The sequence below is a fragment of the Pseudoliparis swirei genome, chromosome 9, assembly GCF_029220125.1.
Source record: "Pseudoliparis swirei isolate HS2019 ecotype Mariana Trench chromosome 9, NWPU_hadal_v1, whole genome shotgun sequence".
In the NCBI taxonomy this organism is placed as follows: domain Eukaryota; kingdom Metazoa; phylum Chordata; class Actinopteri; order Perciformes; family Liparidae; genus Pseudoliparis; species Pseudoliparis swirei.
In genome coordinates, this window is record NC_079396.1 from 8666654 (window position 1) to 8690527 (window position 23874).

At 44.2% G+C, this 23874-nt stretch overlaps 1 protein-coding gene and 4 long non-coding RNA genes across 5 annotated transcripts; all 5 read right to left on the reverse strand.

Annotated features, from left to right (window-relative positions):
- Positions 1 to 3386: 3386 nt before the first annotated feature.
- On the reverse strand, positions 3387 to 5194 carry LOC130198889 (uncharacterized). The gene is made up of 4 exons (XR_008832708.1): positions 4619 to 5194; positions 3864 to 3947; positions 3615 to 3785; positions 3387 to 3503 (listed from the first exon to the last, which is right to left on the reverse strand). It is a non-coding gene; the product is annotated as an uncharacterized LOC130198889 (long non-coding RNA).
- Positions 5195 to 12603: 7409 nt separating this feature from the next.
- LOC130200043 (uncharacterized) lies at positions 12604 to 13260 on the reverse strand. Its single transcript, XR_008832920.1, has 3 exons — positions 13205 to 13260; positions 12886 to 13009; positions 12604 to 12792 (listed from the first exon to the last, which is right to left on the reverse strand). It is a non-coding gene; the product is annotated as an uncharacterized LOC130200043 (long non-coding RNA).
- A 4560-nt stretch (positions 13261 to 17820) lies between these two features.
- On the reverse strand, positions 17821 to 18324 carry LOC130199686 (uncharacterized). The gene is made up of 2 exons (XR_008832872.1): positions 17950 to 18324; positions 17821 to 17910 (listed from the first exon to the last, which is right to left on the reverse strand). It is a non-coding gene; the product is annotated as an uncharacterized LOC130199686 (long non-coding RNA).
- Positions 18325 to 18354: 30 nt separating this feature from the next.
- LOC130199917 (uncharacterized) lies at positions 18355 to 21772 on the reverse strand. The gene is made up of 4 exons (XM_056423769.1): positions 21564 to 21772; positions 20360 to 21400; positions 18640 to 18776; positions 18355 to 18436 (listed from the first exon to the last, which is right to left on the reverse strand). The coding sequence occupies exons 1-4, from the start codon at positions 21591 to 21593 to the stop codon at positions 18355 to 18357; spliced, it is 1290 nt and encodes a 429-aa protein (XP_056279744.1). The 5' UTR covers positions 21594 to 21772.
- A 1064-nt stretch (positions 21773 to 22836) lies between these two features.
- Positions 22837 to 23874, reverse strand: LOC130200200 (uncharacterized). The gene is made up of 4 exons (XR_008832945.1): positions 23745 to 23874; positions 23385 to 23654; positions 23211 to 23293; positions 22837 to 22891 (listed from the first exon to the last, which is right to left on the reverse strand). It is a non-coding gene; the product is annotated as an uncharacterized LOC130200200 (long non-coding RNA).

Genomic DNA, 23874 nt, shown 5'->3' on the forward strand with positions numbered 1-23874 from the left:
TGCAGTTGCAGTGGGAACTAAACTAATATTCTAATGTAAAGGTGAATGTTTCTTCCAAAACATGTGCATACATCTAACAATACATACAAGTGATTTTAAAACGTTCTGCCGTGAGTGTATTACATTACCAGTAAACTCCGTGTCACGTATCTGCTGGAGCTGCCTGCCTGAATAAATGGCTGGTTGATCCAATACAAGATCAAGTGTGACTGAATAAATAATACAAGAGTACACAACTGCTACACGCAGGGAGGCTGGTGTGAGGCTGCCGTGTCGTTGGCGGCCTCCATCCTGATTGGCATCTGCTACCTTGGCAGCCTCACTCCAAGCTACAGCACCTATCTGCAGGGCGGTTCGAGCCTGTTACGCACAGTCGAAGAAAAAGGGTTAACCCTACCCTAAACCAAATGCAAAATAAAGTTACAAAAGTAATCTAATATGTACACTAAACTTTTTTTTAAATGAAGAGGGCTAACCCTGTTGCTACTAGACCATGCGCTGGAGCACTCTCCTCCCCTTTCCTTGGTGGGGGGATTTTGCAGCCAGTAGTTAGTGGCTGGCCAACAACCGTGGTGCACTTGGCTCTCCTACCCTCCTCACATACAGGGTTGCAAAATGGCAACATGTATGTACTTTTTCAGAAATGGCTAAATGGACTGGAAGTCACCTTACCCTCCCAGTTCCTCCTTGTCGTTAAAGGATCTGGTATTCTTCTTAAAATCAAGTTCTCGTTGCGGCGACAGCCGGAGAAATTTGAATCTACTTTGGGTCCGATTATACAATACTTTGATGCATTGAAGACTCATTAGATTCATAAACCATTTCTGTGTCCTTTGACTTTTCTTTTCTTATTTACAAAAAGGGGGTTGGGGGGCGGAGCTATTTAAGTTATCTTGATGCTGTTGGAGGAACTAATAATAGCAATAATTTACAATTTCTCAAACTCATTCCTGGTTTCTGTTTGACTGTTACTTCCTACACTATTTTCACTTTTGTGTAATACTTAACTACTAATACTGTGATGTGCTTCTTGACAATTGAAGCAGTGCGATTTGTTCGTTTTGTGTTGGGAGGGGGGGAATGACAAGTGCAATGTCTGCTTTTGAGAATAAAAACAATTTACCAAAAAAAATTGCTAAATGTAGGGTTTAGGGAGGGTCGGGAGGTTTGGGGATACAATTGTCTTTGTGCTGTCGGTGTGGCAAGATTAGTTTGATGTTTTGGGATATTATTCGTTCATGGACCATTGTTTGAGTGTTTCTAATGGGATATACTACTTGGTGTCATTAAGATGTCTAAGGGCTTTCCGGATATCATTTTTCCCCCCAAGAATGACTGTTTAACCTCCCTTGTCTGCTGGTTTTATGATTATGGATATGTTTTTTCCAACAATGCTCATGCTTGTCTTTCCATCTGACTGCGCCTATACTTTTCTTGTTGTGGTGGAATATTTTATATTGTGTTTTTGTCAATGTGGAGGAGATCAATTGGGAGAAATGACTGTTCAGGTTCCCAGACTGAGCGTAGTCGGAAGGGTGGGGGTTCTATTTCTCCAAAGAGTCCTCATATTCACACCGGGTTCTATGGGCTACTAGTGAAGTACGTTTATTGACTTGCTAAAGTATTTTGCCTGTACAGAGACCAGACCATGGTGCAGGTGTCTGCCTCTGATGAGATGGAAAGAAACAGATGGGTCGTTTAAGAGAAATGGGTCGTGTTTTGTCATGTATATCGCCTTTCTCTTTTTAATCATTACATCCTTTTTGTCATGTTTTACTGTTTCCATTGTTTGTGTGACCTTGCACTATGGGCTCTGTTCAATATTTACTGACCCTGTTAATGGACTAATGCTTTCATGTCTCCCCTCTGGGGTCATTTTCTCAATTTTACAAACAAAATTAAATTCACCTTTAAAAGGCTCTTGCATATGACACATACCCATGTGTTACACATCAAAAATTCCATAACAATCTCAGCTATCTATATAATGAGGCACAATTGTCCTCAGGTACAAGTGGAAAGAAAAAATATGGCCCTAAAGCTGAAAATGTAAGTTCGATTTTTAAAAATTCTTCATATCTCTTCTGAAAACACACCTTTATTCATGTGGACCAACTGTTTTGGCGTTTGAAATTGGTTCACAAAAGCAGTGAAATATTTGAATACAATGCTAGATACATGTAAATGTCAAAAAACAAATTTTGTATTATCGTTTTTTAAGTAGAAATTATGTGGTCCGTAACACATTCACCAAAATGATAAAGATGTGACTGAGAAATGACTTCATACTGCAGATAAAGTTTCATGGGGTGTGTGCAAATAAAAAATGACCATTAGATTTTTTTTTTTCCTTCAAATAAATGTATTATATATTTTTAAAAAGGAAACATTCTATATAATATTAATGTTGAGAAATAGAAAACAGAACACAAATATTGATACAGAATATTTACAATATGGCTTCACTATAATGGCATCATGTCATGGTGGTCCGGGGCACGAGACCTCTTTGCTGGCCGGGCAGGTAGAGCTGCAGGTGCGGCTGCAGGCGCTGGTGAATCCTCTAAAATACAATACGAGTCAGCACCGCGCACACGTAACGGACACCGTGATGGGACACGGTAAAACGGACACGTAAGAGATGCGTAACGGACACGTAACGTTTAGTGAAGACAATTACCCGGTCCAAGTGGATCTCTTCTGGCTGCGTGTTCCTCCTCGTGGCTCTGGAACTCTTGAGGCTAAGCGCTGCTTGTCAAAGTCGCTGCAGCTGCTTACTTGTTGTGAAGTCCGTTGGCGCCGTGTTCTCTGGCTTCTCTGACTGACAGACTGCTAATGAGCTTTACCTGGGAGGTGGATAGGTCCTTGTGATTTCTTGAGTGTTCATTGGTTGTTTTTCTCTGCAAAATGTTGACGACAACCGCATTGACAAATCACAGTGCTCGGTGCCGCGTCACCCGACACGTTCGTACGCCTATCTTTCTCTGAATTGCAGAGGAGCTTACGGGAGAGAAGTAAACGGAAGAGGAAATTCTCCGGATTCATCCAGTATTTTAAACGTATCTCGGCGACGTATTGTCGCGGAGATATACAGATTTAAAAAACGTAAAGCTGTCAAAACGCACTGCAGCGTGCTTCGTTTTCAGAGGGTTAATAGGGTAATCATTGTAGTGAACAGTAAATAAATATGTATTTGCAATTCAAATGTTCATGACAGGAAAACTGTAATGTATGAGGCTGATAAATAAGTCAAGTACTTGTAATCTGTTTGCCACTCGGATAAAGTGACTCACAAAATGCCAAAGTAGGATACACTTCTTGAACAATAGCTCGTCATCATTGACGTGCTTTGGCCCAACTGAGTGGAAGAAATCACATTTGGAAAGTTGGGCTAACATTTTTATTAAATAATCAAACGCAACTTTAAACAATCAAACAACATATTTACAATACATCTTCCTCCTCCAAAAGAGGAACGGCGAGCATCTCCTCGTCAGCGATGTCTGAGAAATGTAAGGAAGCAGATTGTTAAAGGAGTTCATTGTGTATGGTATGAGCAGCAAGTGTAATATGAATGAAATTATTGTTAGAAAACCAGGTCGGATCATATTTACCATCTTGAGACGCTGCCGATTGCTTCGGCTCCTCCAGTCGGCGAATGAGGTCATTCTTCATGCCGATTTCATTTTGGAGGAACGATTGCGCTCCTCGCCCTGCCTCTTTTGGCGGGTCAGCACGGCAATGTATATGTCCTGCCTGGAGACAGCCTCATCCCTGATGGCATACTGTAGGTGAAAAAACGCAGAATATGAGAGAATGAATCTTCAATTAGCAGGTGATATGAGGACACAAGCAGTACTTACTCAATAATTGGAATCCCTTCACAATTGCCTTGCCTTTCGGTTCATTGGGCAACAGAAACTTTGACGGCGATGGGAAGGCCATTGCTATGATAAACAGGAAAAACGTTTATGAAGAATAAAATGATATATACATGTATGTTGACATTTGCATGACTTTCCTTGCACTGAAATGATCAAAGGATTCAACAGACCATCTGGTGTATTAACATGCCCTTGTCCAACACTGAATCCATAACAGTCACTACTGTTTTACTCGCTGCATTAGTGTTTTCACACGGCCATTTACAGGTATTGTTACTGGTGCAGGTTACGTGGTCGCGATGTTGCTGTTACATAACTTTTTGTCAATACCATGAGTATTGGAGACATCAGCACTAAAATGGGTGCCCTGTCGCCACTGACTGACCCATGTAGTTGCTACTAAGCAACTGCGAGCGCTGCAGCACCGTAGTTCACACACGCTAATATGTCACGACTAGGCAAGTCTTACTAACTAGACAGGTTCACTGTAAGTGCACGATCCAGTTCACATACGCGTTTCTTCGTGAACAGCGCGACAGGTATTACGCAGTTATTAACTGACCGTCACACAATGGGCTCGCTCTCGCTGATGGAGCGGCCATTGTGTGACGGTTAGCTCTAATAAGAATTTATATAAGCGTTCTCACTGCTGAACGCATTTGCTGTGTAACATGACACCGAACAAGAAAACACATGAATCAAACACACATACATAATATTGAAGCATTACTTACTTTTAGAAAAGATGCCGTGGAAGTGTGTTCAGCTCGGAACGTGATCTTGGACCTCACGTTCCAAACTGCGCGAGACTTGCGCATGGCACGTCATGCTGCCGATTGCTTCGGCTCCTCCAGTCGGCGAATGAAGTCATTCTTCATGCCGATTTCATTTTGGAGGAACCGATTGCGCTCCTCGCTCTGCCTCTTTTGGCGGGTCAGCACGGCAATGTGTGCGGCCGCCTCGCTGCATGTCTCCAGGCAGGACATGTCTGGAGACAGCCTCATCCCTGATGGCATACTGTAGGTGAAAAAACACAGGATGTGAGAGAATGAATCTTCAATTAGCAGGTGCTATGAGGACACAAGCAGTACTTGCACTCAATAATTGGAATGCCTGCACAATGGCCTTGCCTTTCGGTTCATTGAGCAACAGAAACTTTGACGGCGATGGGAAGGCCATTGCTATGATAAACAGGAAAAACGTTTATGAAGCATAAAATTGCTTGACCATTGTCTCTTTACTCTGCCCTCTGTTGTGGCCGACCGCCAGGATGATCTTCTCCACCTTGCAGGACGAAGTGGCGTTCTCCATCAGGGTTGCTCCGTGCCTGAAGGTGGCATCGGGAAAAGAGTCAATCTGCAGACCGGCGATGTCGTGTGGTCGTAGTCTGCCGACGTTGGAGTCGCCCAGGGTGACCCACTTGCTTTGCAGGACGATCTGCCCGTCGGTTGCCTTCCTGGGCGACGCCCGATGTGTGATGGGTCGGATGAGACGGGCCGCTTGTTTCTGTGAGCAGGGGGACTGCACTGCAGGGACTGCACTGCAGTCTGCAGAGCGTTGCTTCTCCTGATGGGTGTGAGCGCGGGGGAGCTCATGGCCAATGGCCGGGTGGTTTTCTTCCCTGCCTGGGACGCGACGCTGTCCCTCTGTGATGGAGGCATCATCGTCCATGACGAAGCACCCGTTCCTGTTTGAAGGGGGTGTGGGGGGCCCCGGGTGCACTGCTGTAAGGCTATCTAGGCTAAGAGAGCACCGGCCTCTTGCTCTCTGAGGGAGTGGTTGTGGAAGGTGCCTGTAGCAACTCCATTGCCGTTACCCGTGGGTTTCCCCCAAAAGCACCAAGGATCAGCCATGACCAATGAGGTTCTGTTTGAAAACATATTCTTTATTGTGTTTCACACAACCCAGAGCAGACCACAACACTGCGCCTCTGCTCACTCTCCTACTCCACTCAGCTGAGAGCTTTTATGAGGGCGGCCTCGGCTGCTGACTGATTGCCAATCACCAGCAGCCGAGGCCAAATTGGAGACAGCTGCCACAGTGCCATGTCACCACAGGAGAGGGAGGGTCCTCTCCTTCCTGTGGTGATGCTGGGGAGAGTGAGGCGTTCACAGACAGGGGAAGACTGTCCGCCATGTCCGGGTCCCGTTCTCCTGAGCTGTCATGGGCTCCTGCTGGTGTTAGTAGCATGGGGGGAGGTGTGTCCTCACCTGCCGGAGTGTGCACCTGTGCTGTTGTTGGGGAGAAGAAGGGGAGGGCCGCTTGGTTGTGGTGGTCTCTGGGTCCCCCACGACTTCCTCTGGGTCCTCCTGGTTGTCTTCCTCGGGGTCCTGGTGCGTCAGTAAGTAGTCGTTGATGTGTCGTTTTGTGTCTGTCAATGTCAGGTGCCAGCCTCCGGCTGTAGTTCCTCCTAGCCCATTTGAGGGACACTTCAAAGGGGGCCAGCCACTCTTTGTTGGGGAGGTCCACCAGCAGCTGCAGCTCTGGCCATGACCTTTTCATAGTGACCCTCCAGGATCTTGATTTGTACGCTGTTCCCAACCATTAGCGCTGCGTTTGAACGCCTCCTGTGTGGCTTGGTTTGGAGACGCCGGCTTGATGAAGTTGCCCAAATTATTCGTCATCTTCCTGATCTTAGCTGGGACCTTTTAGTTTGACACGTTGTAATGATGTACCGCTTGAATAGCTTTATACAATATGCGTCCTGGAGAGTGACGTCTGCTCTCTCTATGTTGGTGCCGTGGTCCCGGGTCTTTCCCCCGGTACCGGTCTGTGGTACGCGTCCCTTCGTATCGGGACGGTGAGCTCCGTCGGGAGCGAGGTGCGTTCAGGTGTAATCGGGCACCGTACCCCGCTGTGTGTGTCGGGTGCGCGCCCTGCGCTGCGTCCTGGGGAGTGACGTCTGTCCTCTATGTTGGTGCCGTGGTACCGGGTATCTACCCCGGTACTGGTCCGTGCAGGGAAGGGTGTCATACGTCACAACGCTGTGACATATGGTCCTAATCACATCATTGGTCCCCCACTCCTTAATATTTAACCCTTTAAAACTATAGAATTTGTACCCCTTTAAAAATTCATAACCTAATTACTAGGGAACGGCTGGATGTAATTAAGTACCCCCGCTGATGAGTGCTAATTTGGTTCAATCAAATTAAAATTGTCCCCTAAGAGAAGTTTAAATCTAAATGTAGGTAGAGCTAATACAAAATATTATATAATTTATAATAAGTAATTACCTTAATATAATATGAAGTCACCTATCTATTTGAATTAACATTAAATTCAAATTGGTGTATTTTAGAAGTAATCCCTCTAGTTAATTGACCTCTGTTGTTCCTCCTCGGACTCAGGCTGTGATGGCCCTTGTGGGGGAGAAGAGGGGTGGAAAATGGTTTTTTTAGAACTTCAATGTGATCCTGTATTCCTAGGGGTTTAATTAAGCTATTTTCTGTAATTTATATTGTGGCCTTACGGGTGTAAGGTTCCTAGTTTGTGGATCAAGAATCTTTCTGCCTTTCTTCTCTCTTCTGTGGACCAACGGTAATTTTGTTGGATTCCCTGCAGGTGAAGGTTCTTGACCCTGTGTTCAATAAAGTGCTTGACTAAGTGGGTGGAGGTTTTGAGTTTGTGGTTGTTATATCGATGATGTGCGAGTCGGGTGGCCAGGGTGTTGCGTGTTTCACCTACATAAAGGTTCCTCTTGCATAAATTACACTTAATGAGATACACAACATTAGAGTGCTTTAGGGTCAGGAATGTTTGCATTATGTTGGTCTGTTTTGTGGTATGATTTGTCGCTGTTTGGTTGGGATGATATCTTTTAGTGCTATTTATTGTAGCATGTTTATTTTAGCATGTACCAATATATCTTTGAGGTTAGGGTTCATTTTTATATGCTGAGATTATTTTCATGGTTTGTTTTACAGGGTTGTCTTCCAGGATTTCTTTTGTGGTTTTGATGGCGAAGGAATTGGAATGTAAAGGGTGGCGTTGGGGAAAAACGTGGCATCGGAGCTCTGCGGCGCGCGAGAAGGAGAGCGGAGAAGAGTTAACTCACGTAGAGACAGAAATGACATGCTGCTGGTTAGAGACGATCAACATCAGATCGGTCAATTACGCAAAAGGCGCGAATTAACACAAGTGGCATTACGCATTTTTGATTATTTTCGCCCATACGTACCTGCGTATACCCCAATTTCACAAATTACGAATGTCTCAGAGTGCTTTACAATCTGTACATATAGAGCTTATTCACTCACGTGACCACAACAACCTTTGGCGGCCATGTTGGGGTCCATGCACGGCATTGTTTTGCTTTATTTTATGCCGCTCTTTTTTTAGAAATAACCATCATATCCTGAAGGAGACACAATTGCAGTTCCAAACGGTGTGCTTTGTGATTATGGTACTGTGCCTCATTGTTGGATGTGGGACTAATGATTCAGAATATCATCTCAACAAGACAGACTATTACTTCAACTTGTCATGCATCTACTTCGGCGTATGAGCGTTACGACTGTTCTCATGTGTTTCTATTGATACATCGGTTTCTGGGCACGTTTCCATTGACACACTCGTCAATAATCTCTTTTTGCTGTTTCGCCGAGCGAAAATCAATGTTTCACTTGCGCAAAAGGAACTGTGGATGGAAGCCATGAACATGGCAACTCCGTCGGGCGATGTCTGCCTTTACTCTGATTCATTTCAAGGTAAAATAAAACACTGGCTCCATGGGAACAGCAATCAGCACGGCCAGCCAAACAGTCACTGCTGGTCCTGAATGTGCGCTGGAGGCGGAGCTGTGCGACTACGGATCATAATATGAACCCAGACACGGGGCGCTCTATGTTCCGACATTTGTGGTATTTCTACAACAAGTATAACGCAGAAATAGTTGTTAATGTCCCATGGTCGATAGCGGAAATGAAAACTGTTTTACAGAAATGTGACCGGGCTATGTGCTGGTAACTAGGGAATTAACCACAAAGTGTTGAGCGAGTAAAATCAGGTAAAAAAGCGTTGCAAATATTCAATTCCAACCGCTGAAATCTTTGGTAATGCAGAAGGACATGAGGTTGCTGGGCTCTCGCATAATCAAACAGCGGACACAATAGCCAGGTCAACTTCTTCTGACATTTAATAAGTGGACCCCAAGATGGCGCGATTGCGATTCTGACATCACGTGAATACGCTCTATAGACATCCCTTAACCCTTCACGGGGAAAAAAGGGAAGAAACCTACAGGAGAGCAACAGAGGAGGATCCCTCTCCAGGATGGACAGGTGCAATAGATGTAATGTGTACAGAAGGACATATTTAGAGTTTAAAATACATTCAATGAATATGACATTGTATGAATAGTTCGTAGTAGGCATATTCCATGATGGAGACCTCCACGATCCATCAGGCAGATTGAGGTAAAGAGGAGTGGGCGGAGTCTCAACAGGACAGTGGCGTAGTTGGTAGTAGGCATTCCACGATCCAGACCTCGATGATCCATCAGGCAAACAGGATCTATGACGTCTCATAGGACTGCGGGGAGAAAGCAGAGTTAGTAATGTGTGATTGAGAGATGAAAATTCATCCACAAGGAGGAGATAGGTGCTCAGTGTATCCTAAACGTCCCCCAGCAGCCTATAAGTCTATAGCAGCATATCAAGGGGCTGGACCAGGGCAAACCTGATTCAGCCCTAACTATAAGCTCCGTCAAAGAGGAAAGTCTTAAGTCTACTCTTAAATGAGGTGACTGTCTGCCTCCCGGACTGAAGGTGGAAGCTGGTTCCATAAAAGAGGAGCTTGATAACTGAAGACTGGCTCCCATCCTACTTTTTAAGACTCTAGGAACTACACCAGTTTATTTACTTTGGTGGCAGGGAAACCTCGAAGGTTCTCACGCATAGTCCCACAAGCCATGATGCGTTTCCGTTCCAAATCGGTCAGAAGCTTGGGACTGGTGTAGAAATTATCCATGAATACCCGATATCCTGTCCCTAAAAGTGGAATTTCTAGAAGCCTCGTCACAGTTGTGTAGCCCAGCCATCCATCAATTGTTCTGCTGTCTTCCCCTCATAAATGAAAAAGTTCCATATGTAGCCATGCATGTCTGCAAGCACAAAGTATTATTCCCCACTTTGTTGGTTTTATTGATGAATACTGTTTGAAAGCTTACCTTGCCTTTGTGGCTACCATCCTCTCATTTATGGCCAGCTTCTGGTCTGGATGATATGATCCTTTACAGCAGGGCTCTTCAATTAGTTTGGAGCTGGGGCCGGTTCTTGAAACTGAGGCAAAGTCAGGGGCCGGAGGATATGAGTAATCACGGTAACAAATAAAGAAATTACAACAACATAATGAAGGAGTCAATATATTCTATTTTGTAAGTGCTTAACAACATATGCCCAAGAGGCCGCATAGGCCCAAGGATTCAAAAATCAAACCAGGTGAGCAATAACCAAGCCATATTAAAAGACAATTGGAGAAATGCAATGAACTAACAAAAACATTCATTTTATTGAATGCCCTTTGCTATTTACAGGCGTGGGTCAAAGAGGCAAACGACATATAGAGTAAATGTGAAAATATCCATGATTTGATGAAAAAGGGTTGTTAAAAAAATTGGGATGTTACTGGGCTGTGTCATGAGTCTGAAATCCCATTGGTCCGACATGCCATTAGTCCAACCATACACGAGACCAGTAACTACACTACACCATTTCCAGACCCTAGCCACTCTAATCACAGGTATGGTTGGACTAATGGAATGTCAGATTAATGAGGAGCTCTCAACTATATTCTTTCCAATTGCAGAATTGCAATTGCATTTCACTTGACTTTTTACTTAATTTCACTTATTTGTAGGAGAGAGTATTCCATGAAACTGCTAAGAGTCCTTGAACAAATCAAGACAGCAACAGGGGCGACCAGAGTGTCAAAATACCTCAGAGACCTGGCTGCAGTGTGGGGCTATGTGGGCCAACTTTGGCCGAATGTTTTTCCACCACCAAAGTGAGACCAACAATGTTGTGGAGAGGTGAGGAAACTTCACTTTTGAATAGTTATAGATTCATGAGTGAAATTATTACTTATGGATATATGTTTTTTTCTGACTCATTTAATTGCATAATTTTAATTTCAAAGGTTTTTCAACGGATTGAAATACAATTTCCTTGGAGGATATTGCAACAAAAAATTGGATGACCTTCTACTAATCCTCCATAACCATGTGGTGAAGTACTACAGGTAAGTCTGTGTATTTTCATATTTAGGAAGTTAAACGCAATATGATTCATGGTTAATCCTAAATGTTAATCTTTTAATTTAAATTATGCTGACAATGATTACCCTTGCCCTTGTGTTTTGTTCAGCCAACTTGATGAGCTCGTTAATGCTGGTCGAGCCCCCACAAAAGGATCCCAAGAAAGTGTCATATCAGCTGAAAGGATGAGGTCTCATGGGCTCGACCAAAACATCCAGTATTTGTCTGAGGCCCGCTTCAGTGTACCCTCAGAAAGCAAGCCTGATGTGTTTTATGAAGTTGACTTACTGTACAGTGTTTGCCAGTGTCCAGTCAATGGACAAGGTCAGAAATGTAAACACATAGTGTTAGCTCAGATGGTGTCTGATTGACACAGCTGCACTCAGAGAAGACACAGCAAATATGCTATGTGCAACCAACAGTTTTGTGAGTGATGAGACAACAGTGATGGTGCAAAATGGAGAGAATGTGGGTATTGTGAATCTTGCTTGGCAAGCAGTTATGGGGAAGTATGTGTGTGTCTGTTGGTGGCCAACAAAATTAGTGAATCAACACTGTCAACCACTGCCTCACAGCCAACCACAACTGTGGACCAGGAAAATATAGAAACAAAGTGAGTCACCAGTTCACCAGGCAAAATACTGCATAAAGGACATGATTTATGATTTGAGGAATTGGTGTGAGTCAGAGGAGTATCAGCCATCACTTGACCTTTATACAGCAGTGAAACATACACACCAGCTCGCCTTTGGCCGCTTCAAAACGGTCTTTAACAAAAGAAAGACTGAGCGACTGCACAAATACAGGAAACACATTGAACTTAGCAAAAGACGAATTGCAAACTATTCAAAGACAGACCACAACAAGCGGCAGATACAAACTGTCCATCACGACGGGGCATTTAAGCGCAGGCGAAGACAGCGAACCCGTAACTAGTCTTTCCCCAGTTTTCCGACCTGTCCCACACTGCCCCAATAAAATATTTAGATAATATTTATAGTGTATTAAATTCTGCCATCCTTAGTGCTTAGTAAACTAAGCGGTTTGCGTGTGAAATTTTGTTTTTACCATTTTCACATTATTCTGTACCAACTTGGTTACTGTGTGTATGAGGGTTGTACTTGGCCTTTATTTTCAATAAAGAATACGGCACACCCCATCAGTCATGTCTCTCCTCCATCATTTGTGTGTCCTCTGACGATACATTTTTTTGGAATAATTAATGTAAGTTGGGGTTTCATTAACTTGTAACACTCGACTGGAATAAACCCTTATGTGAAGCTGTAGAAATTAGTGTTGACATATTGTGTTACCATGACTATTTGCCTTAATCCACATGCCTAACATGTCGGATCTGTAATTTACACCATGCGATTTCAGGCCCAGCTAGCTAAATTATCAGACTAGTTAAATCAAGATGCCAAGTTCAATACACTTCCAATTCACGACACATACACAGTGATGTAGAACATGAAGATATTTAATGAATGAACACAACAAACAACAAATTGCTAATTGTTAATATTTTCAATGTGTGTGTCAACACACTTAAAAAAAATATCCACCTCTACCATTCCTGGCCCCAAGGTGTGCGTGAGGAGGTCAAATTGATCATTTGACCTCACCTGGTTGGCGAGGTGCTGGAGCTGTTGTCTGGAGGAAAAGATAAAAACATAAATTCAGGATAAATAATGTCTATTAAACCTGTCAGAGCCCAGATATAGGATGTGGAATATTGCAAATTACTTGAACTCCGTGGCTCTCCCTGTGGCCACAGTGGGGTCTGATGCCGGCAGCATGGCCACTTCTTTAAATTCGATGCTCCTGGCAGCCAGAGCACCGACGGAGGAGCACAGGTCCTTGGCTTCGCCTTAACAAAAATGGGAAAGACATATGACACGAACACAGTATTAAATTCAGATTTGATGCACATACCAATGTGACAATGAAACACTTATTGACACTGGGGTGTAATAGTTTGGAGCTGGCTTTCTGAAGTTATTTCTTGATATAAATTTATGTAAAAAGTGCTGTTACAAGAATAGTGAGTAGAATTGAACTGTACCCTCTGACAGCTTTGAGCATAGTGAGGTGACTTTGGTCACTGTGCCCAGAGTCACCCCGACCTCCTGCAGCTGCTGCCTGAGGTCCCTCTTCAAATTTTTGCTCGTTCTCAGGAGCGCAGTGAGGGTATTTATGGACATGCTCTCAGGTGGAGCAGTCCTCCTGATCTCCACCGTTATCTGGTATCTTTGTAAAAATAATTTCTGAGTCACACTCAAAGAAGGTTTCAATGTTTCAATAATATTATTCGTAACAATATTAGGATTTCATCTTCTTTACATACAGTATTGTACACATGTAATGTCTGTACATAGCCCATCTGTCTTTACTGCCATCCCAACAGATGTTCCTATAACCCAAAACTGTGATGGGCTCTGGGGAAACCAGTCACATGGTGAAAAGGGACATTTTTGAGATTAGAGTGAAAATACGAGTAGGTCGAAACTCAGTATTTTGGTGAAATTGGGTTTTGATTCAATTATTATTCTATAACATGTTGTCTATCATCCCTAAACATATCTACTTGTTTTTCATTAATTGAATGTGTTAAAATGTGCTTTATTCAACCAGCCGGTCTATTTAGAACCCCTCTCTTTAAAGTTGTTTTTGTCAAAATTCTATTCCATGAAATCTAACTGATCAGCTGACTTTGGGCAATCATAACATTTGAAACAGACAAATAATGAAAAATATTTGAAACAAGCTTGAAGTCAGCTTCCAAAAGGTCAAATTTCACCATGTGACTGGTTTTCCCAGATCCCATCACAAATGGTCTCAGCACTGTTACTACCACACTACCACTAAAAATATAAACCTGTCTTGAAGAAACCTATGCCTAGTTGTGCACTTCACCTTTTGCTTCGATGCCCCGAGCATGTCCTCAAAAGGCTGTGGACATTCTGAAATGCCGGCTGGGATGGGGCAGTAGTTGATGGTGGAGTAGCAGGGCCGGATGGGGCAGTAGGGGATGGTGGAGCAGCAGGGCCGGATGGGGCAGTAGGGGATGGTGGAGCAGCAGGGCCGGATGGGGCAGTAGGGGATGGTGGAGCAGCAGGGCCGGATGGGGCAGTAGGGGATGGTGGAGCAGCATGGCCGGATGGGGCAGTAGGGGATGGTGGAGTAGCAGGGTTGGGTGGGGTAGTAGGGGATGGTGGAGCAGCAGGGCCGGATGGGGCAGTAGGGGATGGTGGAGCAGCAGGGCCGGATGGGGCAGTAGGGGATGGTGGAGCAGCAGGGCCGGATGGGGCGGATGGAGCAGCAGGGCTAGATGGGGCTGGGGCGGAGGCTCCACCAACCAGTGGTGACTGGTGGAAAATTGCTATTTTTGCAGATGGTCCTATAAAGTCACAAGAAGTAACCAAATTTGCTATATGAGGAGATGAACTAGTGTTGTAGTACTCGAGTCCAGATGGCAAGATAAAGAATAACTTGCCACCTGCAGGGCCTTACGCTTCAGTCCTACTGTATAAAGACATTGCAAGGAACTAATAAGTATTTTTTGGGGAATTATTGAAGTCATTGTTAAATGTCAGTGTGTGAAAGAGACTTTTTTTAGTCATTAAAGTAGGTCTAGGTTGAACCTTACCCTTCATGGGCGCCATTTCTTCATAAACTGAAAGAGAAAGGCAATATGAGTGTGGTTAGTATTATCACATAATGTTAGGCATATGCAATGTTAAAAATAATCTGGCAGATTTATTCAATAGGCCTATCTCTATGAGGAGGCATGAGGACAATTTAACTAAGGGATATCAGTCTACAGTCAACGTGTCTCAACGTCAAGTGCCTCACAGGCATCCAAAGCCAATTGGCTGCCTGAGACTAACCAGTGATAGTAAGCAGCCTGGGAGTCAGCCCCTCTTTTTGTCCGTCTAGATGCCTTACAGGTATCTAAAACCAACTGGATGCCTGTGAGTTAACCTGTGTACCAACGACTAGGCAGCCTGGCAGTCAACACTACCTATGATGCCTCAGTTATCCAAAGACTGGTGGCTGCCTCAGTTATCCTTATTCCAAAGCAGCCTGGAAGTCAACCAGTCTCAACGTCATTTGAAAGATAACCACTAACCATTAACAATCACTAAAATACAGTGATTAATCTACAGTAATTAATCTTACTTTGTTACCTAATGTTTTAACCAGATTTAGCTAGCTAGCAGGTTGAAATGACATTAGCCGGCCCAAAAAATATAAATATATTAGCTACGTACCTTTGAAAATGTTGAACCAAGTGGGTTTGAATATGCGCTCCAAGTGAGTTTGAATATGCGCTCCAAGTGGGTTGCGCATTGATTGGATCATGCGCTCCAAGTGGGTAGCGCATTGATTGGATCAGAGTTTTGGGGGCGGGACCACCTTCCGGTGAGGGCTCAAAACACCATCTAGCGTTGAATTGCTTGTTGAATGTTTTCCTTGCAATAACTGTCATCGAAATCTTGAATCACTAACCCCGACAGATTTCTGACACGGCTCAATGCTACATATGCCTGTCCAGGAGCAAAGATTTTCTTGAGGGAAACCACAGCTTTATCAACAGTAACACCCTGGACCTTGTGTACTGTACATGCCCAAGCCAGTTTCAGGGGAAATTGCCATCGTAATCCTCCATTAGTGGTTACATGGTCTTCTTCAGGTTTGATAGCTGTGGAAGTTGCGAATTGTAATGAGGGGGGTGTGCTTTGTTTTCGCCGCTGTGTGCCGACTACTTTATCAAATTCGACATAGATGATTTGAGGAAAATGTGTATTGCTTGACGTTATTATTTCTGTTACCGTGCCACAAATGCCATTAACAAGACCATCCATAACATCAACATTTTTTGTGAGCATTACTCGAGCATTTTTCCCCAAAAGCAATTTCTCCGTCAGACACGTTTGATACACTTTGGCATGAGGTTTTGTTTTCAACTCTCGCTTACCAGTTTGTTTATTATTTTCATAATCCTGGGAATTTATTTCAATGTATTCCGGACAAGATTGTAAGAGCCGTTTGACATTGTGCACTTTCACTTGTGCATTTGTAGGGTAGATGTGCAAATATTGGCAATCCTCACCAGTTTCACATTGTTTTAAGAGTTGCATGTCATGTTGAGACAATGGGCTGTCTTTTGATCTCACTCTCAAGCGATTCAATAGCTCTGCAAAAGCTAGTTCTTTTTGCCTGACAATTGTTTAACTCCACAATGTGAAATTGGTTGGACCATAAATGATCAGATGCAATATCAACACAAAGTGATTTCCCTTTCACTGGAGGCAATTGGAAGAAATCCCCGACGGCTATTACACTAACTTTTCCAAATGGGGATAAGTCTCCAGTTTGTTTGATTTGACGCAGTCGACCATGAATGTATGTGAGTAGTTTGTTGTCAACCATGGAAATCTCATCTACGATCACAATCTGAAGAGAACTAAGGAAGTTGCTGGTAGAATGGTACACAATAACACTCTTTCCTGTTGCATCAACCATGCCACAAGCATTGCGTGCATGTGAGTCAACGACTGCATACTGGTCATTGTCACGAATGATTGCGCATGTATTGCCACACAGCGTCAGAAGACATGTGCTGTATCGTGACAATGTGAGATCCAGTGCACTAGAAAGAGTGACGCAGGTACCATTTTCAATCAGTTCACCTTCAACCACATCGACAAGTCCTGACTTAAAGTCAGCACCATATTTAAATGTGAACTGCTTTCCATCAATATGACTGCTTGGGCAGTTCAGGAACACACAACCAGGAGGTCGTTCTTGTGCTCGCCCACTCTCTTCTCAAATCTTGGTACAACGCGTAAGCCAAAACCAGCAGTCTGTCCAGGGGCCTCATTCATAACGGCGTGCGTAGGATTTGCGTAGGAAGGTTGCTTACGTAGTAGAAAGCAAAAAAATAGGTACAAAAAATTTACGCCATTTTCCCATTCATAAAACCTTGCGTAAATGCGAGGGAAGTGCGTACCGCACATCCTACGCCGGTTTCCCTTTATAAATCACAATCAACTTGAAATGCGGAGCAGCTTTTGCGGTCTTCCCGTCACACCCATATTTGCCCATAAATAGTCATTGATACACCCATAATGAATATTCATCAAACTACACACAAACTACATCGAACATGGCAAACAAGGAAAAAAGAGGCAAAAAAAGAAACTTTAACAACTGTGAAGTAGAAATCCTTGTCGGAGAAATCGAGACGAGGCAACACATTTTGTTTGGTGGCCATAGCATTGGCGTAACAAATGCCAAAAAGGCAAGAGTGGCAGCATGTGACAGATGCTGTCAACGCTGCATCAGCACAGGGTCGCACTGTTGCGGAAATCAAAAAGAAGTGGTCTGACATTAAGGTGGACGCCAAAAAACGCCTGGCATCACACAGGCAGAGTGGGTGTGCCACGGGAGGGGGAACAGGAGCACCGGAGCTCACCCCTATGGATGAAAGGCTGGCCGGTATAATCGGCGAGTCCCTGCTGAGTGGAGTGGTGACGGAGGCAGATGGGGACACTGATGTTAAGGTTGCACCGACTGAACTAGGTAACCACATTTATATACCCGTGTTTGAAATGAGAGTAAACCAAATGTATTCAAGTTGTGTGATATCTGCTGGTATGTAAATAAAACAATACGTGTATTTCGAAAAACAAATCATAACTTTATTAAGAAAAAAGAATTAACAAGATGCTGGTTCCACCAGGGTAGGAGGACCTCGCGAGGAACCTCGTGCCTCGAGCCCCGCTGCCTCCACGGGCACGGCACCTCGTGCCTCGAGCCCCGCTGCCTCCACGGGCACGGCACCTCCTGCCTCCACGGGCACGGCACCTCGTGCCTCGAGCCCCGCTGCCTCCACGGGCACGGCACCTCGTGCCTCGAGCCCCGCTGCCTCCACGGGCACGGCACCTCCTGCCTCCACGGGCACGGCACCTCGTGCCTCGAGCCCCGGGCCCGGCGTCTCCACAGCACCTCCTGCGCAGCCCTCCAGCAGCGGCCGTGTCCTCACAGATGCAGTCCTGCAGAATCAGAGGGACACACTTGCTGCAGTACACGAGGTTGCAAGAGAGCTGGGACAAATTCGTCATGTGTTGGGAGAAATATGCACTTGTTTAAAAGATATAGCCAATAAATAAGTTGTTTCAATACCTTGTTGTGTGTGTAAGTTACGCATCACATCCAGACGCTGTTGAACTCCACCTGGGTGTGGATGTGCATGGGGAAGGGGGTCTGGCTCGTGGCCGGTACATGCAGCCTCAGGGGGTAACGGCACATTTTTAAGGAGTGCCAAATTGTGCAGCACAGCACACGGCCTCACAATTTGGCACACCTTCAAATCAAATCAAATTTGATTTATATAGCACATTTAAAATAGATTTTCGGTCGAACCAAAGTGCTGCACATGCCTTGTCCGGTTTATAGCAAAGCTTTCCTCCTGTGGCATCGAGGCAGCGCCACCTGCCCTTTAGCAGGCCTATTGAGCGCTCTACCACAGCTCGTGCCTGGCTGTGGCGAGTGTTGTAATTTCGCTCCTCTGCGCTCTGCGGGTTGTTGAACGGGGTGAGCAGCCACCGCTTGAGGATATCCACTGTCACCTGTAGTGTTGATACATAGGTTATATAACGCAGCATATATACATTATTAATTATTTAGGAGTTTTAAAATCTTACCCAAAAGATACCCATCACGCACAGCTCCAGCCTCAAGTCGGCGGCCAACACTGCTGTTTCGCCAAATGAAGGAGTCGTGCGTTGACCCAGGCCACCGAGCAACCACATTGGTGAACAGCATGTTAGCATCACATATAATTTGGACATTAATCGAATGAAAGTGCTTTCGATTAACGAATGCACTTTCATTGATACTGGGTGCCCTTACAGCAATGTGAGTGTAGTCAATGGCACCGATTACATTTGTGAAACCGGACATTGCTGCAAATTGCTTTTTTTTATTTGCCTGCTCATCCACCGTGTAAGGAAACTTTATGTATAAAGGCGACAACGCAATTATACCTCCCAACACATCTGGCATAATACGGCTGAGGGTGGGCTGGGATATCCCCGACCTATCAGCCATTTCCCTCTGAAACGTGCCGGTTGCCAGAAATCCAAGTGTTGTCAATACTTGGATTGGAACCGCACGGCTCGGTTCCTTCTGGTGCTCCGCTCTAACTCCGGACCCAACACAGCACACAGCTCTAGTAAAACGGCTCTTGGAAGTCGGAACCGGCTCATGAGCCACTCATCATCATTGGCCAGCAAATCTTGCCGGTCTCTGAAATTACGCACCCTCCGCACTCTTCCATTTGCCAAGTCCTCTAATAGTGCCAAATCAGCCATTGTGCGTCATTACGCATTGTGGCACGTCTTTTTATACACACCCGGCCACCTGATTGTATATGATAAGGTACAGGTGGTGAAATGACCCTGCTTTTATTGACTGGTCCATTTGCTAGCCATAATAAGACGGAGATTCGTCCTAATCATAAGGAATATTAATAGTTATATGGCTTCCTTTTCACTCTATATGTAAGGCACCTAAAGCTGAATCTGTGTTAACCCTTGTTTTAGCCTGCTACTGTTAGAAGTTATTATCGATAATTGATTTTAGACCATGAAGCTTTTTTAATCACAGAAACGTATATAGTTGCACATGATATATCAGTATAGACTTAATTCTGTCCTCCTGCTTACCGCATCATTTATGAGAATACATTTCATAACATTAACACAACATATTCGAGGTGGTTTTAAATAACATATCCGTATTTATTTATTTCTCCAAGTTATGTGTCTGTGTGCACTGAGGAGTCGCAACAGAAGTTTGTTTAATCATTTTAAGATTGGCTTTAATCAATGTTTGAAAAGTAGTCCTTCATATGATAAATGAGTAACATATTGATGGTATTATTTCCACATATTTCTCTCCATTCTTCCTTCTGCCAACGGTGTCGCAGTTTCTCGTCTCTCCTGTTGTTGTGCTTAGTGCGTACGCATGGGTTCGAGTTTGCGTGGAGGACCGCACCTTTTCCAGTCAAGTTAGTATTTTATAAATCGCAAACCTTGCGTAGAAACGGCGTACGCCATTTTTTCTTGCGTAAATTCCTTTATAAATGAGGCCCCAGGTCTTTTTGCTGCCATGACAAAACACTCCCTTGATTGTGTTTTGCCAAACTTACCAGGGCTATGGCCATGCACTGAACACCTGGAAACTCAAACCGGTCATCCCCCTGGTGAAAGGATCCCCTAACAATCATGACATCATTGTTACACCTGGCAGGTCTGTCATTGACTGCATGTGTGTCATCACTGAATGCCTCAACAACCACATCACTGCTGCCTGCATCAGAGCTGACTACATGTGCGTAATGAATGACGTCACTGGTTGCCTCAGCATCCATGTCATCACTGTTGTCTCCATCACAGCTGACTGACATGGCGTGTGCAACTGGGTTTACAGACAGTGATGTCAGTGTTGCCAAACATGCAGTTTCACCCAGTCTTTCTCTCACTGAAATGCTGCGAATAGCACAACGGTCAGCGTTTAGGGACTTCTGCAGCGGTCTAATGTGATACATCAGATCCGCCATGCCTGAGTTGAAGACCGCTACAGAAGCGCCAGTTGTTGCTGACATCCCAGACGCACTGCGTACACCACAATCCACGACCACAATGTACTTGTCATGTTTGACCACGACACTCACTGCACCGTTAAGACTCAGGAGACACATCCCATCTCTATCCAGCAGTTCCTCCAGTTTTCCTTTCACCACAGTCTCATCATCTAAACCCTGCAAACTGTAACCCGCCGTCTTGCCCAGATCAACGTCCCAATTCTTTCCAAACACAGCATTCTGTGAGAGAAACGCGGCCAATTCGTTTGCAGTTACATTCCAGGCCATTTTGCGAGCTTCTACAAGTATGCTGTCAACGTCTGCCCTCTTCCATGTGCATACAGGAGTAATCACATGTTTGATTGCAGCGACAACACTACTTGCAAGACCTCGTCCAGAATGTGGTACTGCCCTTACAGCAGTGCCAGCAACCACAGCGACTTGCCGGTTCTCTGCACAGATGCACCCATGAGTAGGTTTACCGCTCTCACCTTGGATGGAGCAGGATGAGCTCTCAGCGCTGTGGACATTCTCCCTCTCATCCGCTGGCAGAGCCCTGGCAGGAGATGTTGGAGAACCTTCCACAGTCTGGGAGATTGGGACTTCCTTTAAAACAAAAAGTAACAAAGAACATTTAAAAACATGTACGTAAACATTGACAATGATGAAATAAGATGCACATCTACTTCACATATTACACAGCAATTTGAAACAGATTTTACTCAAAAACATTCCATTAGGTCATTTAGAAATATGCAAGTTCACCAACCTTGGCATTCCCATCCAGTGACTGAGCCATGGGATGAATGGTCGGACAGACATCCACATCTGGGCTAGTTGGCACCTTCAATTAAACATAAAGTGACAAAGCACATTTAAAGTCACGTATTTATTAATGAACCGACAATGACACACACACTATAAAAGCAGATTTGACTCATACCGTATTCTTTAGCCTCATTAAAAATAATTAAGTACACAAACCTCTGCAGTCACATCTACTGGCTGTGGCTGGGTAGGGAAGGCTGGTCTGGGACAGACTTCCACATCCTGTGGAATTACAACAGCCTATAAAAACAGAAATAAAGAACATTAAAAAAAGATATATTATTCATTAATTAACAATGATGTAATAAGTAACACACTATATGTATATACATAAAGCAAATATTTTAATGCAGAAATATAATTCTGGCAATTTCAATATGAACAAATGAAAAACCGGTCCCGACATTCCCAGAAAATGTACGTGCGTGTACCTTTGTGCATTTTAAAGCAACCACTGGGGCCTCCTTTGGACTTGGAAGACAGGATGGAACCACAACATTCATGGTAGCCAAGACCTCGGTGCTGAACGTCAGCCGTTTCAGTGGAATGAAACATTCCTTGATTGCCTGTATATATAAAGCAGAAAGAATGTCATTGCCATTGTGTTACACAAACACCAGCCATACAAATAGTACTCAAATATATCTTTTTATACAGTAAATATATGAACCATGACATACCTGCTGCTGAACAACGGTCCTTTTCGGCGAACAAGATTCCTCAGGTTCCTCACAATAGTACCTCTGTAATACAAAAAAATTGCATATTACACAAACGTGTTTGCTTTGAACAATTACATGATACCATGTTCACGCTCAATATGCGTTTGAACAATCATCTACAAAGTTTCAGTGTGCAATCTCTCACCTTGTTGCCGGGTCCAACTCGTTGCCACTTTGGTGCCGTTTGTTGTGGCACCACCCCCTCCTCCACGACCGGTTGCTTCATGGCCACCTTTGGAGGGTCCCTGGGAACAGGAGGTGCTGTCTTCGGAGGAACAGCTGGGACCTTCCTCTGGAGGTGCAGACGTGCAGCACTCCACAACTGGTTTGCCAAGATGGGCATCCCTCTGTCGTCACTCAGATGGACCTGAAAGTCAATAATAAATTACTACACATAGACTTCGTGACAATCAATATAAATTGATTGCGAAGATCATATGTACGCCAAACTTTTACACATATCAGCGTATTGTACTTACCCCATCTCTGCACCATAGGTCACGACGATGCCATGGGAAACAATCAGCCACAGAGGAGTAAGGGACGCCTTTAAACAAAGTAAAATCATTTGTTAATGAAATGATTGACAAAAATGTCTTGACAAATCAATGATATTTCAACAATCACGACTACTATAATGCATAGCTCTCCCATTGATTCCATTTATTAACTCAGAGAAATATAATTTCAATCTTGTCTGTTCATCTGCATTATTATATATATACACACACACACATATACAAACATGATTCTTTTGAATTAAATAAACATGCATTACACTATGAAACATGTTTTCCCTACATCATAAGCATATATTAACTGGTAAACATGCAAATCTTCATAAATCCTGTTTCTTAAAAACATACCTGCAGCTGCCTGGTGAAACTCAGTATACAGGAAGCCTAGCAAAGACTACGTTTCGCCTTGGAGGAAAATCCACCACGACAACCTAAACAATAGATGTTCAGTAAGTTAATTTCTCCAAATGTCAGGCTCAACATAATAACGTACACACCAACATAATGTATAGGATATCGTACCTCAGTCCATCGCCCAAGAAGACATTGAAGGAGCTTGACAAAGTCTGCTCCAGCCGCAGTGACGGTCCTGCTGCCGGTCAAGTCATTGCCCGGCGCCAGAAGAACGACCACATCTGGAGTGCGGTGAACGACAGCATTTCGGACCTCCATCAGCAAGTGCCTTGCACAGGCCCCCGGAACGGACAGGACACCGACAGAAAGATCTGCTGGGGTCTCCACAAAACCATCCACGATGCTTCGCAGATGAGAAGTCCCTATAACAAGGACAAACTAACACAAAAAGGGCATTTTTAGTATTGGCAAACAAATAATCTGACATAAATCCACTATTTTCATGAAAATGTATTGAAGCAAATATACCTTCTTGTCTGGGGACTCGGCAGGAAGGACCAACTTGCATTGCTTTCCAGTGAAGGTGGAAGTTGGCCAGCGCTTCACAGCATGGCGACGCCCTGTTCCAGACTATTATGAATAGACAAGGAGAATAAAA